The sequence below is a fragment of the Cupressus sempervirens genome, chromosome 9, assembly GCF_028749045.1.
Source record: "Cupressus sempervirens isolate cs-2001-9-10 chromosome 9, ASM2874904v1, whole genome shotgun sequence".
NCBI classification, from domain to species: Eukaryota; Viridiplantae; Streptophyta; class Pinopsida; order Cupressales; family Cupressaceae; genus Cupressus; species Cupressus sempervirens.
The window spans coordinates 685,180,384-685,197,824 of record NC_143126.1 but is presented as its reverse complement, the minus strand read 5'-3'; the positions used below and the strand labels follow the sequence as shown (position 1 = coordinate 685,197,824).

Here is a 17,441-nt window from a genome sequence, read left to right as displayed (position 1 = left end):
TAACCACGAATATCGTGGAAATTTCATGGTTTCACACCGCGCACCAAATGAAAAAAAAAGTGACCAAACCCACACTTTCCACAAGTTGTGTTGTCAGTCAAAAATACACCACACTCAACATTAAATACTTAATAATTAAATGCGGGGGTCATTTTCCTTGGTCCGTTGCTAACCGTCAACAAAGGCGTACGTACTGGGGGAGTCACTCGAATGCCTTACCTTAAATTTGATGCCCGTATAGCTGGATATTAGATATATTAGATTTTTCAAAATAGAATATAAGTTTTAATTATGATAGATTATTTAATTTATCTTAAATTTAATATATTGAGTTTTTAAATTGTATATTAGACTTTGATGAGCTTTGTATATATGGATTACATTACATTAGATGTTGATTACGTTACATTCTTCATAGTCATCACATTATAGAAGAGTCAATATGCGTACAGAAGTCTAAATGTGAATATAATTATATTTTTCAAAATAGATTACTTTTTATCTTAAATTTAATATATTGAGTTTTAAATTGTATATTAGACTTTGATGAGCTTTGTACGTATTTTACACTCCATTTTGATTTTGATTACATTACATTAGATGTTGATTTTTTTGGGGTTTCTTTCTATATGATCTAAGAGCTTATTCTGGATAGTTATGACAATATAGAAGAGTCAATATGCATACAAAAGTCCAAATGTGAATATAATTAGTTTATTAGATCCGTTTTTACTCAAATGATTGCGTGAGTTTTTACATCGGTGTTTTCATTGCGATAAAAGTATAAAAGAAGAAAGAAACATGGTAATTTGGAGACTTCCACAAAGTTTTTAGAAAGGGTAGAGAGGGAAATGTAGACAAATTCAAGTAGAAGAAATGGATGAATTAAAAAAGCATATGAAAATTAACCAAAAGTATATAAATAGGAAAAAAGATGTTAATAATATATTTAAATTCTAATACTAACTAGATAAAAAATAAGAAATGAAATGTCCTTTTATAATCACATAGTCCTTTTCAATTAGAATAGTGTAAAAAACATTACAACATTCAGTATCATACTTTTAAAACTACTAGATCACCACTAAACATGACTTCCAGGGTAGTCAACTCATTTGTCTAATCACATAGTCATTTTCTACAAAGGAGGCATATATAAATTCTCCATCATTAGACTAAGTGTATAATTGTATTATATTTATATTAACATGAAAAATGAATAAGAATATAGATAAACTATCAAGTACTATAATTATATTAACATGAAAAATGAATAAGAATATAGATCAACTATCAAGTAAAAAAATATAAATTAGTTCAAAAGAATTTGTACATCAAAGAATAGTATTTTAGGAGTTTATAAATTAGATATTAGATATATATGAACTAAAAAGTAAAATTGTATTACAAGTAAAAAATTTCAAGACTACTTAAAAAATTTAATACTATTTTTTATAAGAACTAGAAGATAAAATTGCTCATAAAAATATCAATAAACTTAATTTTCAATACACAAAATAATTTCATATATATCAATAAATTTTATAATAATAAAATTGTTGAAAAGCACAATAAGACTCAAATAGAAGAAACAAAAATAAGCTTATAAGACGACTAAAAAGTGAAATTGTATCACAAATAAATTTTCAAAACTACTTTAAAAATCAAATACTTCAAAATAAACATAAACTAAAAGATAAAATTGTATAAAAATAAAAATAGATAAGCTAGATTTGATCCACATAAAAGAAGAGAACAATAATGTAATATAAATTTCATAAAATTGTAAGAGAATACTTTAAAAATTCAAACAGAAGAAACATAAGTCAGCTTAAAAGAATTTGTAAATTTAAAAATAAATCCTTTGACTTACTAAACTAAACTTTAAAATTGCAGGGCAGATAAGGTCAGGCGTCAAATTTGGCTTCGATTCAAGATTGCACCAATGTTGACGCCCATAATCAAAACTCAAGAACCGAATACGTCCACGTAATCAGATCCTATGTTCCACGTAGGCGCCACGTCGGAAACAGATGCTTTAGTTCAGAGGATATTTGTGGTCGTAAGATTGTGTTGACTGACCGGAGTTATATCGGTCTCCGTTTTGTCCAACGGGTAGCTTTCACGTCGGGCAGTCTACGCAGGGGAAGACTCCGACCACCTTCCTTAACCACGGTTAAGCAGACTAACTCCTGCAACAGAGGCTCTGCCAATGGCATAACAAATCCTCTACTGTATTTATCGCCTGCGTACCTGCGTACAAACCATAAAGGATCTATGCAGGCACATTAAAATCCATCTTGCAAATGTATGGAGAGGACAACAAAAATGCTCTACTTTTGTCGTGGATTAACACGAACCGGATTCGGATTCAGATTCTTCTTCGCCGGCCTGCTGATATGCTGTTTCTGTTTCCGCCTCTGCTGGGCTTTAACGGCGGATGGGATGAGTCTGTTAGAGCTGAAGAAGTCCTTTGAAGCGTCTGAGACGTCTGGTCCCTTTTTGGACTGGAACGAGAATGATGCAGATCCGTGCTCATGGATGGGAGTTAGCTGTGATTCTGGCTCAGGGCGTGTTACGGGATTGAATGTCAGCGGGATGTCTTATTGCGGCCATGATCCTCTGTCTGAGACTTGCCCCGCCAATGTGACCTCTGGCCTGAAGCTCGGCTGCTCGGGGCCTAAGGGAGTCATAGCTGGAGCTGCCATCGGGAGCTTGACGGAGCTGCGGGTTTTATCCCTGCCTGCCAATGGACTTGGTGGCCGCATACCCGTTGAGATCGGTAAGTTGAGTTTTTTGCAAGTATTGGAACTGCAAAGCAATTCTTTGACAGGCCGTGTTCCTGTAGAGTTAAGTAAACTGTCTGACCTGCGGGTGCTCAATCTGGGTTACAATTCGTTGGCTGGGGAAATACCTGTTGTGCTTGGAAAATGTTTGAATTTGGAAACCCTAGTTTTAGATGGGAACTTGCTCAACGGAACTATACCGGTAAGTCTAGGAAGGCTGCCCGCGCTTAGGGTTTTGTCACTTTCATATAATCAGATTAGTGGACCGATTCCTGTGGATCTTACCAGAGGCTGTAGGTCTCTGGAGCATTTGAGGCTCTCGGGGAATTTACTGGTTGGTGGGATTCCGCCTCAGCTGGGGAATTGTGGTCGTTTGCGGTCCGTTTTGTTGTTTTCCAATATTCTAGAGGGCAGCATACCCAGAGAGCTCGGTCAGCTCTCCATGCTAGAGGGTCTGGATGTTTCGCGGAATAGCTTGACTGGAGAGATCCCTGCAGAGCTCGGAAACTGCAAGAATTTATCAGTGTTAGTCCTGACAAACCTGCTGGATTTTTCACCATCAAACGGGCTGAACTGGGGCGATATATATTCTCCTGGCTTAAAGGGGGAGTTCAATATGTTCACTGGGGCCATTCCTGGAAGCCTTGTGAGACTTCCCCATTTGAGGATTTTGTGGGCGCCCAGGGCAAATGTGAATGGCTCTATGCCTGCTGATTGGGGCGACTGTGAGGAATTGCAGATTTTGAATTTAGGCCAGAATTTGATAACTGGTGGGCTCCCAGAAGGTTTGTTGAAATGCAAGAGCTTGTTTTACCTGGACTTAAGCTCAAATGGACTTCATGGAAGTGTTCCGAATCAGCTACCAGTGCCTTGCATGACCCTATTCAATATTAGTAGAAATTCATTAGCTGGCCTCATTCCTGATTTTGTGAATACTAGTTGCAACGAGCAAGTGCATCCACTGTTTCCAAGAAGACATTTTCCTTTAGGAATGCTGGATGCTTCACAGAGAGAAGATGACCTTGGTTTCTTCTACTCCTCCCTCTTTTACTGCGGTTCTTGGGAAGACAATCTAATTGCAACTAATGGATCTAGGGTTCTGATGGTGTCTCATGATTTTGGTGGGAATAATTTTACAGGCCTACTTCCGATATCTCTGATAGGGAGTGAATTATTAAAAGAGCAGCCATCCTATGAACTCTTTCTGAATGATAACAAGCTTGTGGGAAGTATTTCAAATGACTTTTTTGCTTCATGTAAAAGTTTACAGAGCTTTTTCCTGAACTTGAGCGTCAACCAAATTTCAGGAGGAATTTCTTCAGAGGGGCTCCTAAACTGCAAGAGTTTGAAGCACTTAGAGGCGACAGATAATCAGATTGGAGGTCAAATACCACCAAAGCTTGGCAGTTTGGAGGGGCTGATTTATCTTGACTTGAGCAGAAATTATTTGAAGGGAACTCTGCCTCCCCAGTTAGGACAGTTAAGACATCTGGAGTACCTTGCTTTGGCAGAAAACAATCTTACAGGGGAAATTCCGGGAACTATTGGTCAGTTGTTTTCACTCAAGGAGCTAGACCTTTCAGCAAATGCTTTTACGGGTGAAATTCCTGGAGATTGGACTCATATGACAAATCTTAGTACTCTTAGGCTTGACACTAACAAACTATCAGGATATATTCCTATAGGTTTAGCAAAGTTAACTGCTCTTGTAACCTTGAATGTTTCTTTTAATAATTTGTCTGGAACAATTCCTAAGTTGGGAAAATCAGTAACCTGTGACAATTTTAGAGGTAACAAATATCTCCAGCCATGTGTAGAGTCATTGTTAACATCGTCGCCGTTGCCAAGTGCTGCTCTTCCTTATGCCTCTGCAATCACAGATATTTCCAAACCACATCGAAGTAAATTGAGCTCCATTGAAATTGCAGCCATAGCCTCAGGTTGTGCCATTTTTTTTGTGGTTGTAGTCCTGGGTTTGGCATTAATGTTTGGAAAACGGTGTGTGGTCAGATTCTCCCATAATCAGTCTGGAAGAAAAGACATCGTCACCTTTTCATTTGTTGGGATTGAGCTTACATATGAAAATGTGGTGAGGGCTGCTGGAAACTTTAGCGTTGGCAATTTAATTGGCAATGGTGGTTTTGGGGCTACGTACAAGGCTGAGTTGACTCCAGGATTGATGGTGGCAGTAAAAAGACTTGCAGTGGGACGTTTTCAAGGGGTTCAGCAATTTCACACAGAAATCAAAACCCTTGGAACTGCACGTCATCAAAATCTTGTCACCTTGATAGGTTACTATGCTAGTGAATCAGAGATGTTTCTGGTTTACAACTATTTACCAGGAGGCAACTTAGAAAGTTTTATTCACGAGAGAGCAAACAGAAATTTTGATTGGCGCATTCTTCATAAGATTGCGTTGGACATTGCCCAGGCTCTAAGTTATCTACATGATTTTTGTATTCCTCGTGTGCTGCATCGGGATATTAAGCCCAGCAATATTTTACTTGATAATGATATGAATGCATATCTCTCTGACTTTGGTCTGGCCAGGCTTCTGGAGGTCTCTGAAACCCATGCAACAACAGATGTAGCTGGCACGTTTGGGTATGTCGCACCAGAATATGCTACAACATGCCGTGTGTCTGATAAGGCAGATGTTTACAGCTATGGGGTGGTACTGCTGGAATTACTTTCTGGGAAGAGGTCACTAGATCCATCATTCTCTTCTTATGGCAATGGATTTAACATTGTTGCCTGGGCATGGATGCTTCTTAAAGGAGGTCAGGCTCGTGAGATTTTTGCCCCAGGATTGTGGGAATCTGGGCCTCATGATGATCTAATAGAGACGCTTCATCTTGCTGTTAAATGTACAGTAGAATTACTTTCAGACAGGCCTTCAATGAGGCAAGTTGTGAGGTGTTTAAAACAGTTTCAACCACCGTTAAGGAATTAGTCAAATCCTTCATTTTCTTTTCTAGATACCAATGTCAAGGCCCTTTTAGGCTTATACAGTCTTTGTCATTTGTGGTCTAGTGAGGCATCTCACTGGATCTAGGCTTTTCTTTTTCTGGGAATTTGTACCTGAAATCTGTAAAAATTTTGAGAGCCGTTCATTTTTTTAACAGTAGAGATTTGCCTATACACCAATGATTTTACTGGTCCATGTTCGGCATGGCAATGCCCATAGAGAAATTCTGTTCATATTTTGTATTTATTCTACATGATTTATGTTTCTGAATTGAAATTCTATTAAAAAGAAATTCAAATTTCTGTCCATATTTCTGTTTTTTTTAACTTAATTTACACTAATTAATTTTACAAGTATGCTTATTTTAAGTGCATTTGTCTATATGATGCTATTCCTTCTTCTTTAACCTTGTCTTTTTAACAATAAATCAAGAGCTGGATGTTGACACCTAAGCTGAGGTAACCTAAATACAGCTTTTTGTTTTGTTTTGTGGCTCTCTGTGTTGATAATAGATCTGAACTATTTTAACTGGGGTACCATTTTGTGCATCAACTAATCTTCACGTCTTGTGCCTAAATGTTTTGTTCCTTGCCCCCTTGAGATATTTCCATTTTTTGTGGGTTTGCTAGTTTGCTGCACTCAAAATTTGCATTCATGGCAGCCTGGTCCAAAATACCAGTCTTGCCCTTTACTTGTGCACCTTTCTTCTATTTGATCAGTCATTTGTAATAGGTGAATTATTCCTCACTCCACCAACAATCTGTGTTTCTGGTTTACTGGCCTGTCTGGTTATGCATTCATTGGCCCCAGCCTGCAATGTACATGTTGCATCTGATGTGGATTCACAAACACCATACATTGAGGACATGTCTTCTCTTTAATATCTTATTTGGGAAAATTGATGGCTGGTTAGTGGTGTCCATTTTTGTCACCAATTGTGATTGATTGCAGGCAAAGCGTAGTTTGTGGAAAATTGTTTGGTGCCTTTGTTTATGTTTGGCTACAACCCTCAAACAATGGATGACGATGGGACATATTATGTACTTCCAAGGCACACCTAACATTATGTGCTGGGTTTTCATTGGTCAGAATGTAGAACCCAGCTCCTGAAGTGGGCCTTCACCATGATGAGCCAGTAGCAGCTTGCTAGTTTGTCCAGTGATTCATAGTTGGTGAGCTCATGACAGTGGATATTCAAGTAACAATAGTTGTATCCATGACTATCTCCTTATTGCATATGAGCAATCAAGTTGCTTGCATGTTTATGACCCTGTAGCCTGCTAAGTCATCGGTCTGTGGGTGGCACACTCCTGTGCTTTTAGGTCTCTGGGTATCTTCTAAGTGGTGGACAGTTTAAGCAATGAAACCAAAGGGCTTTGGAAGCATGTGGGATGGTTGGTTATTATTGGTCAAGGGGCAAATTTGTAAAATTTCTAAGGGTCCACCTTTGCAATAGTGAATGGTGGACTACCATGTGACTTTAAGTGATATGCATGGTGCAACCAGTCTTGTACTCGGTGGAGTAATGCCGAAAGGTGCCATGTGACAGCCCTTGGTTCACTATGGCTGATTGTAGGTTGTGAGCAATCTAAGCGGCTGTGCTTTAGGTCTCTGAGTATCTTGTAAGTGGTGGGAAGTTTAAGTAATGAAACCAAAGGGCTATGGAAGCATGTGGGATGGTTGGTTGATTATTATTGGTCAAGGGGCAAATTTGTAAAATTTCTAAGGGTTCACCTTTGCAATAGTGAATGGTGGACTACCATGTGGCTTTAAGTGGTATGCCTGGTGCAACCATTGTTGTACTCAGTGGAGTAATGTGGCAGCCCTTGGTTCACTATGGCTGATTGTAGGTTGCAAGCAATGTAAGAAGGCTGTGCTTTTAGGTCTCTTAGTATCTTCTACATGGTGGGCAGTTAAGCAATGAAACCAAAGGGCTTTGGAAGCATATGGGATGGTTGGTTATTATTGGTCAAGGGGCAAATTTGTAAAATTTCTAAGAGTCCACTTTTGCAATAGTGAATGGTGGAGTACCATGTGGCTTTAAGTGGTATGCATGGTGCAACGAGTCTTGTACTCGGTGGAGTAATGCGAAAAGGTGCCATGTGACAGTCTTTGGTTCACTATGATTGATTGTAGGTTGTGAGCAATCTAAGTGGCTGTGCTTTAGGTCTCTGAGTATCTTCTAAGTGGCGGGCAGTTTAAGCAATGAAACCAAAGGGCTATGGAAGCACATGGGATGATTGGTTGATTATTATTAGTCAAGGGGCAAATTTGTAAAATTTATAAGGGTTCACCTTAGCAATAGTGAATGGTGGACTACCATGTGGCTTTAAGTGGTATGCATGGTGCAACCAGTGTTGTACTCAGTGGAGTAATGTGGCAGCCCTTGGTTCACTATGGCTGATTGTAGGTTGCAAGCAATCTAAGCAGCCTGTGCTTTTAGATCTCTGAGTAACTTTTAAGTGGCGGCCAGTTTAAGCACTGAATCCAAAGGGCTATGGAAGCACATGGGATGGTGGTTATTATTGGTCAAGGGGCAAATTTGTAAAATTTCAAAGGGTCCACCTTTTGCGATAGTGAATGGTGGACTACCATATGGCTTTAAGTGGTATGCATGGTGCAACAAGTCTTGTACTTGGTGGAGTAACGTGAAAAGGTGCCATGAGGCAGCCCTTGGTTCACTATGGCTGGTTGTAGGTTGCAAGCAATCTAAGCGAGCTTCTCACTAGTATTTCAAGGTGTAAGGTCAAGGTCAGTTTGTATTGGTCAGGAGATAAAAATGGAAATTTCAAATGGGTTCCGTATCTGCGATAATGAATTTAGGGGCAGCATGTAGTCTTAGATGGCTTGCATGGTGGGTTTGGTTTTTTCAAGCAATGGGTTATGTGACACATTCTTATTGGTCTTGGTACAACTGTCAATCTAAGGCGAAGAGCTAATTACCATTGTCACTAGGATAGGAATTTTGGAAAGTTGCGAAGGCAAATCAGAAGCAGATGTGTGGCATGTTTCAATCAGTTGCAAGGACATTTGATGAGATTTTATTCTATTCCTGAGCCTACAAAGGCTTCGAACCATTGATTTGAATAGTATTACATCTGTGTTGTTTATGTGATGACTTCTCAAAGTTTTTAGCCTACAAAATAGTATAGAGACAAGTTGAGTGGGTAAATGGAGGAAGTCGTGGTAGTTATTAGATCTGATTGATATGACAAAGTATTGAGTGCTTGATCAGTGACAAGATAGAAATTGCAAAGGTGATCACAGAATACAGGGGATTTAGCTGTGAATTGAATGAGAATCAGCTGAGCACACATTTTCTGAGCTCAAAAAGGGTGATGACATGATTAAGTATGAGCTACCATCTAGTCTTCAATTATGGCAGGAAGCCAATGGAATTAGGTGCTTGCATGTGCATCTGAGGAAGATTTCTTCTGTTTTCACTTTAATATCAAAACTGAGTTTGCCACATGACTTGTGTGAATTTAATCTCTCAATAGGAAAATTGCAATGAATTTAAGAAGAAATTGTTCTGCAACAGTACATATTACAAAAAGTCTTAGTTGTCGATTTGTGAAATGAATCCGATTCGCACATGTGAATCAGATCCGTGGATTTGGATTTTTTTTCCAATTATGATTTGTGGAGGATTCATGTGTATATATATATACTTAAAAATGAGAGAAATATACATAATTCTAAAACTAAATCATTTCATAGTATGAATCCATGATTCTAGTATGGATCTATGAATCTAGTATACTTGATAATTGATTTATTTTCATGGTTAGAGAAGAAAATCAATACATTCACATTGAATTACTAAATTACAAAATGAAATTACGATCCTCGAGGATCCTTAGGCTGTGGCCCGGATCCTTGAGGATCTGGGCAGGATCCTTGGTTCTGCCTGTCAATCTTGATTCTGCCTGTCGGATCCGATTGACAGGCAGAACCAAGGATCCTGCCCAGATCCTCAAGGATCCAAGCACGAGTCTGGATCTGGATTGGATACGAATCTGGATCCAGCCTGTCTAGGATGAATCCGGCAACTAAGAAAAAGTATAATCAGCTTAGAAAATCTGGGGCACAGCGGCTGGTTATATATATACACGTCTCTTAGGAGAAAAAATATTCTTTCGGGGCAAATTTGCACAGGACTGCTTATGGTGTAATCTCGGGAGACAAATGGTGTTTGTCACAGCTTGAGAAGATTGTGATGTTGACTTGTAGAACATAGAGGAGGTATTGTCTTTTAGAAGTCCTGTTGTATGTGTGTTGGGGGGTGGGCGTGGGGTGGGCTGCTGCGGTTCCAAATGGATGGGATTGGCCTGAGCAACCTAAGGAGCGAAGGCCAATCTCTGGCAGTGACGGTGGGGAGGTGGGTGAGTTTGCGACCCATCCACCTCCCTCCCTACCTACTTCCCTCCCTTTATCTGGCTAGTTAAGATCAGTTATCAGAACTGTATTCCTTGTTAGGCAGGGTTGTTAGGCTAGGGCAGGTTGTTTGGCAAGATCAGTCAATAAAACTGCATTTGGTTTGGTTTGGATTTTCTGTTAGTTGTTCTTTGGGCGCTCAGAGGCACTATCCTACGGTGGTACCCTACTAGTCCCCAATTGACAGTATTCCAATAGGTCTTCCTGTCTTCCAGCTGGGCAGAATTAAAAAAACTGTATTCCTTGTTAGGCAAGGGTAGGGGTGAAAAGTTATTGTTAATCTCAATGTTTCTGAATGGATGGAACTGGCCTTGAGCGACCTAAGGAGCGAAGGCCAATCTTTGGTAGTGAGGGTGGGGAGGTGGGTGAGCATGCGACCCACCTCCCTCCCAATCTTCATACAGTTAAGCAAGATCAGTCATCAAAACTGTATTCCTTGTTGGGCAGGGTTGTTTGGCAAGATCAGTCATTAAAACTGCATTTGGTTTGGTTTAGTTGTTCTTTGGGCCCCAAAGCCCCTTGAGAGAGCAACCCTCCAAAGAGAGGTGCAATCAATAGGGGTGGAGGCGCTACCCTATCCTGGTAGCCAACTAGTCCCCAAATGACTGTTTTCCAATAGGTCTCCCTGTCTTCCAGCATAGCAGAATTAAAAAAGCTGTATTCTTCGTTAGGCAAGGGTAGGAGTAAAAACTCATTGTTTTCCATAATCTCAATTTCTCCATGACTGATTAAGAGTCTTAAGGGTTAATGTATTGTCTCTGAGGCTATACCTGTTAGCTTTTTGATATTGTTGTTTAGTTGGCCTTCCCAAAGTTTTTTGGATTTCTTTGAGTGGTTATGGATCGTATATCTCGTCATGTGAAATTTGTCCAGTCTTTAAATTCCATACTAGTGTAATTGCAGCTAGACTATTGGGATCCTGTATGCAACAAATATTAGAAGAATATGTGCTGTGACAGTGCACCAAGTATCATCATCTGAGAAAATCTGGGACATGATGGTTGGTTATATATGCACGTTTCTCTTAGGAGAATAGATTCTTTTGGCCATGTTTGTACAGAGCTTCCTAGAATGACATCTAGGATGATCATATGATACATGTCACCTCTTAAGAGGGTTGAGGTGTGGTTTTGTAAAGAGCATAGTAATATGTTTTGTAGAAAACCTCTCTGTGATCTTATGTCTACATAATTCTTAAAGAGTTTCAGGGTATAGTGTAAAGTCTCCAAGGCTAGATCTGCTAGCTTTTTTATATTGTTGATTAGTTGCCCTTCTCAAACTCACTGAGATTTTTTTTCAGGATTATGGATGATTAAGTTGCCTAGTTATGTGAAGTTTTCTTGAGTCTTCAAATTGCACACTGGTGCAACTGCAGCTAGACTAGTGGGATCTTGCATGTAATTCTAGTTGAATGTTTCAGATTCACGTGAACATGTCCTTTAAGTTCTTGACTCTGCTTTAGGCACAAATGGCTCAGTGTCGTGTTTTAGTAAAAATATCTTCCTGTCTTGTTTTTTGAATTTGTGTAGGATAGGTTCTGCAGCCTGCTAGCTTGGTTGACTCGGCATTATAAGCTTGTTATGCATGTCCAATTTATTTTTAAAGAGTTATACATGTTTGATTTCCAGGTTTTACAGATGTAAGAAAAACATGCGGGGGTTAATCTAGAGATTTTAAGTTTGTTTTGCATTGCTATAAACGTAATCTATAGATTGTATGATGGATTTACTGTTTGTATATGAAGTAAGAAAACATGAGGGGATTAATCTTAGAAAATACCATGCACTGCTATGGAAGCAGTCTTAGATCTCTGCTAGGCTAGTAAGTCAGATTTAGGTACCTTGCACTGCTATGGAAGCAGTCTTAGATCTGCTAGGCTAGTAAGTCAGTTTTAGGGGTATTTACCATTTGGTGACAAATAATTTAGATATCCTTACATACGGGGATGGCTAAGCCATGCAATTTTATGTGTTCATTTTTCTGTAATTGTCTTCTCCAGATACCTAGGAATGCCATACTTGGTTCTGCAGAGTCACTTGTGGGGAAGAAATGTCTTATCAACCTTCCAAATTGAATTCATCTATATTGCCTGGGTTTAGATTGCAAGTAGATTCTCTACGGTGAAAGAAACAATTTGAGCACCAGCATTGGACACCTCAGATAGGCAAGAGGTTGCATAAGGGAAAGGAAAGGGAAAAGAATCTAGATGCTTTGATGTTTTGATCAATTTTTATATTGTTTTTATAGGCAAGAAGCTGCACAAGGGAAAGGGAAGGGAAAAGAATCTAGATGCTTTGATGTTTTGATCATTTTTCATTCGGTTTTTTGATGCTTTGATGTTTTGATCATATTTTGTATTGTTTTTTTTCTTCTGGTTTTTTGGTAGTATGAGGCAGCTGATCTTGCTTGGCCCATGTGAGCTGTTTTCTTCTATGTTGACTGGAATTCGTCTTCAATGGAATTTTTGTTCTGCTAGAATTTGTACTCCAACTCCTCGTGAGTTAATTTGTACACTTGTCCAGAGAGAGAGAGCCATTTTGCATAAAATTGGTGCCAACTGATGGTTAGGTTTTTGAGCTTTTTAAAAAGAATATATATCAATATCGGAATTTGAATATGTGGACACAACATTTATGAAGATCCTGGGGATCACATCAGAGTGGAATGTTGTTTGTACGAGTCTCAATAAATGATCAGACTTGATAGATAGCTCTAATTGTTTAGGAAATGATCATTATTCAGCTTTGACCATTAAGGAATGATCTTTAGCTTCTAAAACTGGCCCCAAATGAGGTCTCAAAGGATGCAAAGTTTAAGTGCGAATAAGCAATTGAAACTTTTGGTCGTTTAATTTGCTTCCATTAGATAAGTGTCTTCAAAAAATGTATAAACCAAGTTAGGATGATAAGCTACTGCACAATTTTCTTGTTCGTTTCTACCATTCAAATATCCTTCACCAGAAGAACTACTGCTGATCAACGATTATAGGACAAAATAACCCAGCCGAAATGACCCACAACAAAATAACCTTGTCAAAATAACCCAACATGAAATACACCCTGGGGTAATAATAACATGATGACAATATGATCCCACTTTAACTTTACCCCATATCCAAATGTGTGTTACTTGGCACTGATATGCATGCAGAGACAAAGCATAAATAAACAATTGTTTGCCAAATTTTCAATTCACTTGGTAATTTCATGTTGGGTTATTATTACCCCTCGTTGGGTTATTTTTACCATTTCGCTTTGGAAGGGTTATTTTGTCAGGATACCGTGATCAATTGTTCAAGATTAAATGGGAGACATCTGAGGCTTAGAGAAATTAAGGATAAGACATGCGTGGCTATAAGACTTCCAATTTCTTTATAAAACATCTGGGTTATTAATAATTATGCATCAAATTCAAAAGCTTTAGCAGCTTGAAATTTTGAACTTAATGGAGAGCCAACAATATTAGTGTTCTAAAACCTTGTGCATACATGCTTTATCCTCTCCGACATTTTGGGCTTTCACTTTACATGTGCTACTAAGATCTGAAAAACAAATAGGATATGACCAGTATGATGTTTAGGATTCGGAAACAGGTATCACATAGTATAACATATCTATTGAAATATCTTTTTGGACCAGCCTCAGTCTGTTATTAGTGAACTGAGTACTCTCAGGTAATTATCGTATCTATATTCCTTATTAGTTCCTGCTGACGGCAGGATACTAACGCAATCGTTGAGGCCCAATAAACATAACTTCTTAGCCGATAAGCTCTAAGTATTTTTTGATGACTTCAAGTTATGCTAAAGTTTAAAATTTTCAAGTATTTATTATAAATAAAAAATGCTATTAATCTAACATCTTATTGGCGGCTGTATTGAAAAATTGTGGGTGAAAATTATTTTTCACCCAAAAAATTATCCCAAAAAACATTTGTTGCAATTAATGTTATTCTTCCCTGGGAGACTCCAGAACTTCCATTCTTCCATGGAAGACTCCAGAACTTCCATTATTTTTCCCCCAAAAAATTGTCCCAAAAAACAATTGTTGCAATTAATGTTATTCTTCCATGGGAGACTCCAAAACTTCCATTCTTCCATGGACAACTCCAGAACTTCCATTATTTCTCCTTTCCTTCCCCTCTGTTGTCGCCATAGCTTTCGCTTCAGCTACAGAAGCATCCACCATTAAGGTTAAGGTTAATCCTTTGCCGCTCCTTTATTCTACTCTGCCTGTTGCTCTGGATAAATTGAAATGACTTTGACTCTATATAAACTGGATAGTTAACTGGATAGTAATACACTTCTCTCCCTATTGATCCTCCATCCGACTTTAGGAGGGTTTTCTCTGCTATGTAAATAATAAGAGTACAAACAGTTCGAGAGAAGCATTTAAGCATTATATTGGTAACAGAAATCTAGCTCTAGACTCATCTGGTTTTTTCCTGTTCTGTAAAAATGAATTAACTCGGGACATAAATACAGAAAATAAACTTTGAGGACTTCATGCCTTCAGTTGATTTTCCTATCCCATTGCACTGTGTATGCTCAAAAGTTAAATGCGCTCTTTCATTTTCCAGAAGAGCATAAAACTTCTTGAATAAGTCCACCCCAAAAATTAACAAAACCGGTCATATGTAAATGGTCGACAAATCTTGAATTATAAAACGAAGTAGGAGTTACCAAAAGCCATGACCAGATCTTCAAGAATGCAAGAGAAACAATAAGTCTTTAAAAGTAGAATATTGACCAAAATAAGAAACAATGATCATTCTAGACCTAAGTTGCCTCTCTCCTATTGACATGCTATTTGGATGATTTTGTAACTATCTCATGGTTATTGTCTCATAGAAAAAATGGCCAAAAAAAAAACATCACTATACTTGACCTTTTTAGCTCTCAAAGTAGCACACATGCAACATATTCATGCTGAGCCGAATTTTGAGATTAGTTTGCCACACTCTTCTTTCAAGTTTGCATTTTAGCGTGCCAAAATGAAATTCAAGAGGCACATTGAACATATAAACTTTCAATGGTTCTTTTTTGGGCTCACATAAAGTTTAAAATGCTTGTTTTTTGGGGTCACATTGATTACCACTGTCTGATTCAGAACTGTCCTATCTCTAATAGTCCTCATTCTGAGATTCCAGTTCATCAGAAGAAACTAAACATGACTGCATGCCATCTAAACTTGATGCAAACAGTAGCCTACTCACTCAAACTTGGGCAATAAATGAACTGCCATGCATTGTCACTTGTAGGTGGTATACAGGTCATGGATATATGTTGTGTGTCACCTAATATGGTAAGCAATGTGTCAGCGTCTACATTATACACTTATAATCCAAAATTGTGGAAGACAATGGAGTATGCATGTAAAGATTTTACTTTATTTGAAACATTAAAATATGAACATGATTACTTTTCTGTTCACTTTACTTTTAATAATTCATATACTTCATATTTTATAATTTAATTTTATGTATTTGTGAAAAACATCATTCATTATAAACTCTATTTGCCATTGAAAAATAATTTGAACAAATATATATATTCAAATTTTAATTACAAATATTATTGACTTTTTAGTAAATGTAATTTATTGTTTTAAAAATAAGTTTAACTTCACTTTTAAATAATTTAATATCTTTTATTTTATTTTAAATATTTCACTTGAGTTCATTTTTAAATTTACGCAGAACTATCAATTAGATTGATTAATTTGTTAAAAAATATACAAAATAATTTTAAATAGTAAGGATTGGAGCATAGTTTATAACTATCAATAAAATAAAATAAATTACTTCTAATTTCTATTAACATCGACTATGCTTATAAGTAGGAGTCTTACACAACTAGTCAAATTATATGAAATATGGATCAATAAATTTGACTCAAAGGAAGGCTGGAGATTGTTTGTTATCACTGTTATATTTTTGCAAAGACAAATATTATTTCATAAAAAACGACTACAAAAATGCAACTGATCTTTGAATACAATTTTAGCAGTCTTCTCTCTACTTCCAAAAATGACATTTTCATTTTTCTGATGAAAAACAAAGTACGATGTTTTAAATTTTTACATAAAAAAATATAATTTAAGTTTTGATTATATTTTTCCATGTGTTTTAATCTTTACACCATTTACTATTGCATGGATTTCATATGATTCCCATTTTTTTTTCATTTCTCCATTTAAAAAAAAACATCAATCTATTAATTTCACATATGACACTTGCGTCTTTTGTATTCAGACTATATATTACATAGCATACAGGGGAGACTATCTCTATCCCTTATATTCAGACTTTCTGTGGTATATCTGTTACCAATTTCCTGGATTACAACTGTTCTTGTTTTAACATTTTAATAAACATTACATAGCATATAGGGGAAAGGACCTGATGCAGAGCATCTTGGAACTTCTGAAAACTTCAACTATATCTGAATATTTTCAACATCAGTCTCTATAAGTTTTACTCATTAGAGGCATATTAAACATATTCTTCAATATCATAATAAGTCACAAACAATTGTGTTCTCAATTCTGAATTCTATCCGTTCTTATAGAAAATTCCTTTTTCTTATCAAATCCCACTTCCATTCATTTCCCTTTCACAATACCACTGAGTACTTAATAATCAACAAAACATTATAATCACCTCAGTCAAACATTCCAATCCCTAGCCTTTTCAGCCCTCTTAACAAATCAGAATTTTAATTGAAACGGTTACCAAAGCCTTCACAAAAAATCAAGAATTCCAACCAAACTAATACCATGGAATGTGAATCCATTAAAATGAACAGATTTAAAACTTAATGTCTGCACCTTGGTTTCAAACGAAAATATATTCAGCCCATAATCAGATGAAAATTGATTTTCAGGTTCACTAAAATAGAGCTTTCATTTCCCACCCCAACAGGCTCACATGTTATACTCCAAAATCAGAAATTTACTCCAAGCAAACCACCAAACACGAAGCTCCAATCTGTTCCCGTTTACACTCTATTATTGTCTTAAAATGATAACCCAAACCATTATTAAAATCAAAATTTCCTAATTCAAATCTGCTCAACGTTTTCTCATCAAAATCAATACCACGAAACTCCAAACCATATTAAGTTATGGTAAGAGTAAAAATCTGCATTGATGTGGAAATGGGGAATAAATAATATATTTGCTGAAGCATTCTAAATACCAATAAAATCAGATTTTATAAACCCAAAATCTGCTCAAAAGGGACCGATTCCT

General features: G+C 37.2%; 1 protein-coding gene across 1 annotated transcript; it reads left to right on the top strand.

Annotated features, from left to right (window-relative positions):
* The first annotated feature begins 2,213 nt into the window (after positions 1–2,213).
* Positions 2,214–6,062, top strand: LOC149540581 (LRR receptor-like serine/threonine-protein kinase RPK2). The gene has a single exon (XM_089801666.1). The coding sequence runs from the start codon at positions 2,311–2,313 to the stop codon at positions 5,737–5,739; it is 3,429 nt and encodes a 1,142-aa protein (XP_089657792.1). The 5' UTR covers positions 2,214–2,310; the 3' UTR covers positions 5,740–6,062.
* Positions 6,063–17,441: the final 11,379 nt, after the last annotated feature.

Bases quoted from the DNA above. Each gene is read 5' to 3' on its own strand.
- LOC149540581 (XM_089801666.1), top strand. From the start codon at position 2,311: ATGGAGAGGACAACAAAAATGCTCTACTTTTGTCGTGGATTAACACGA.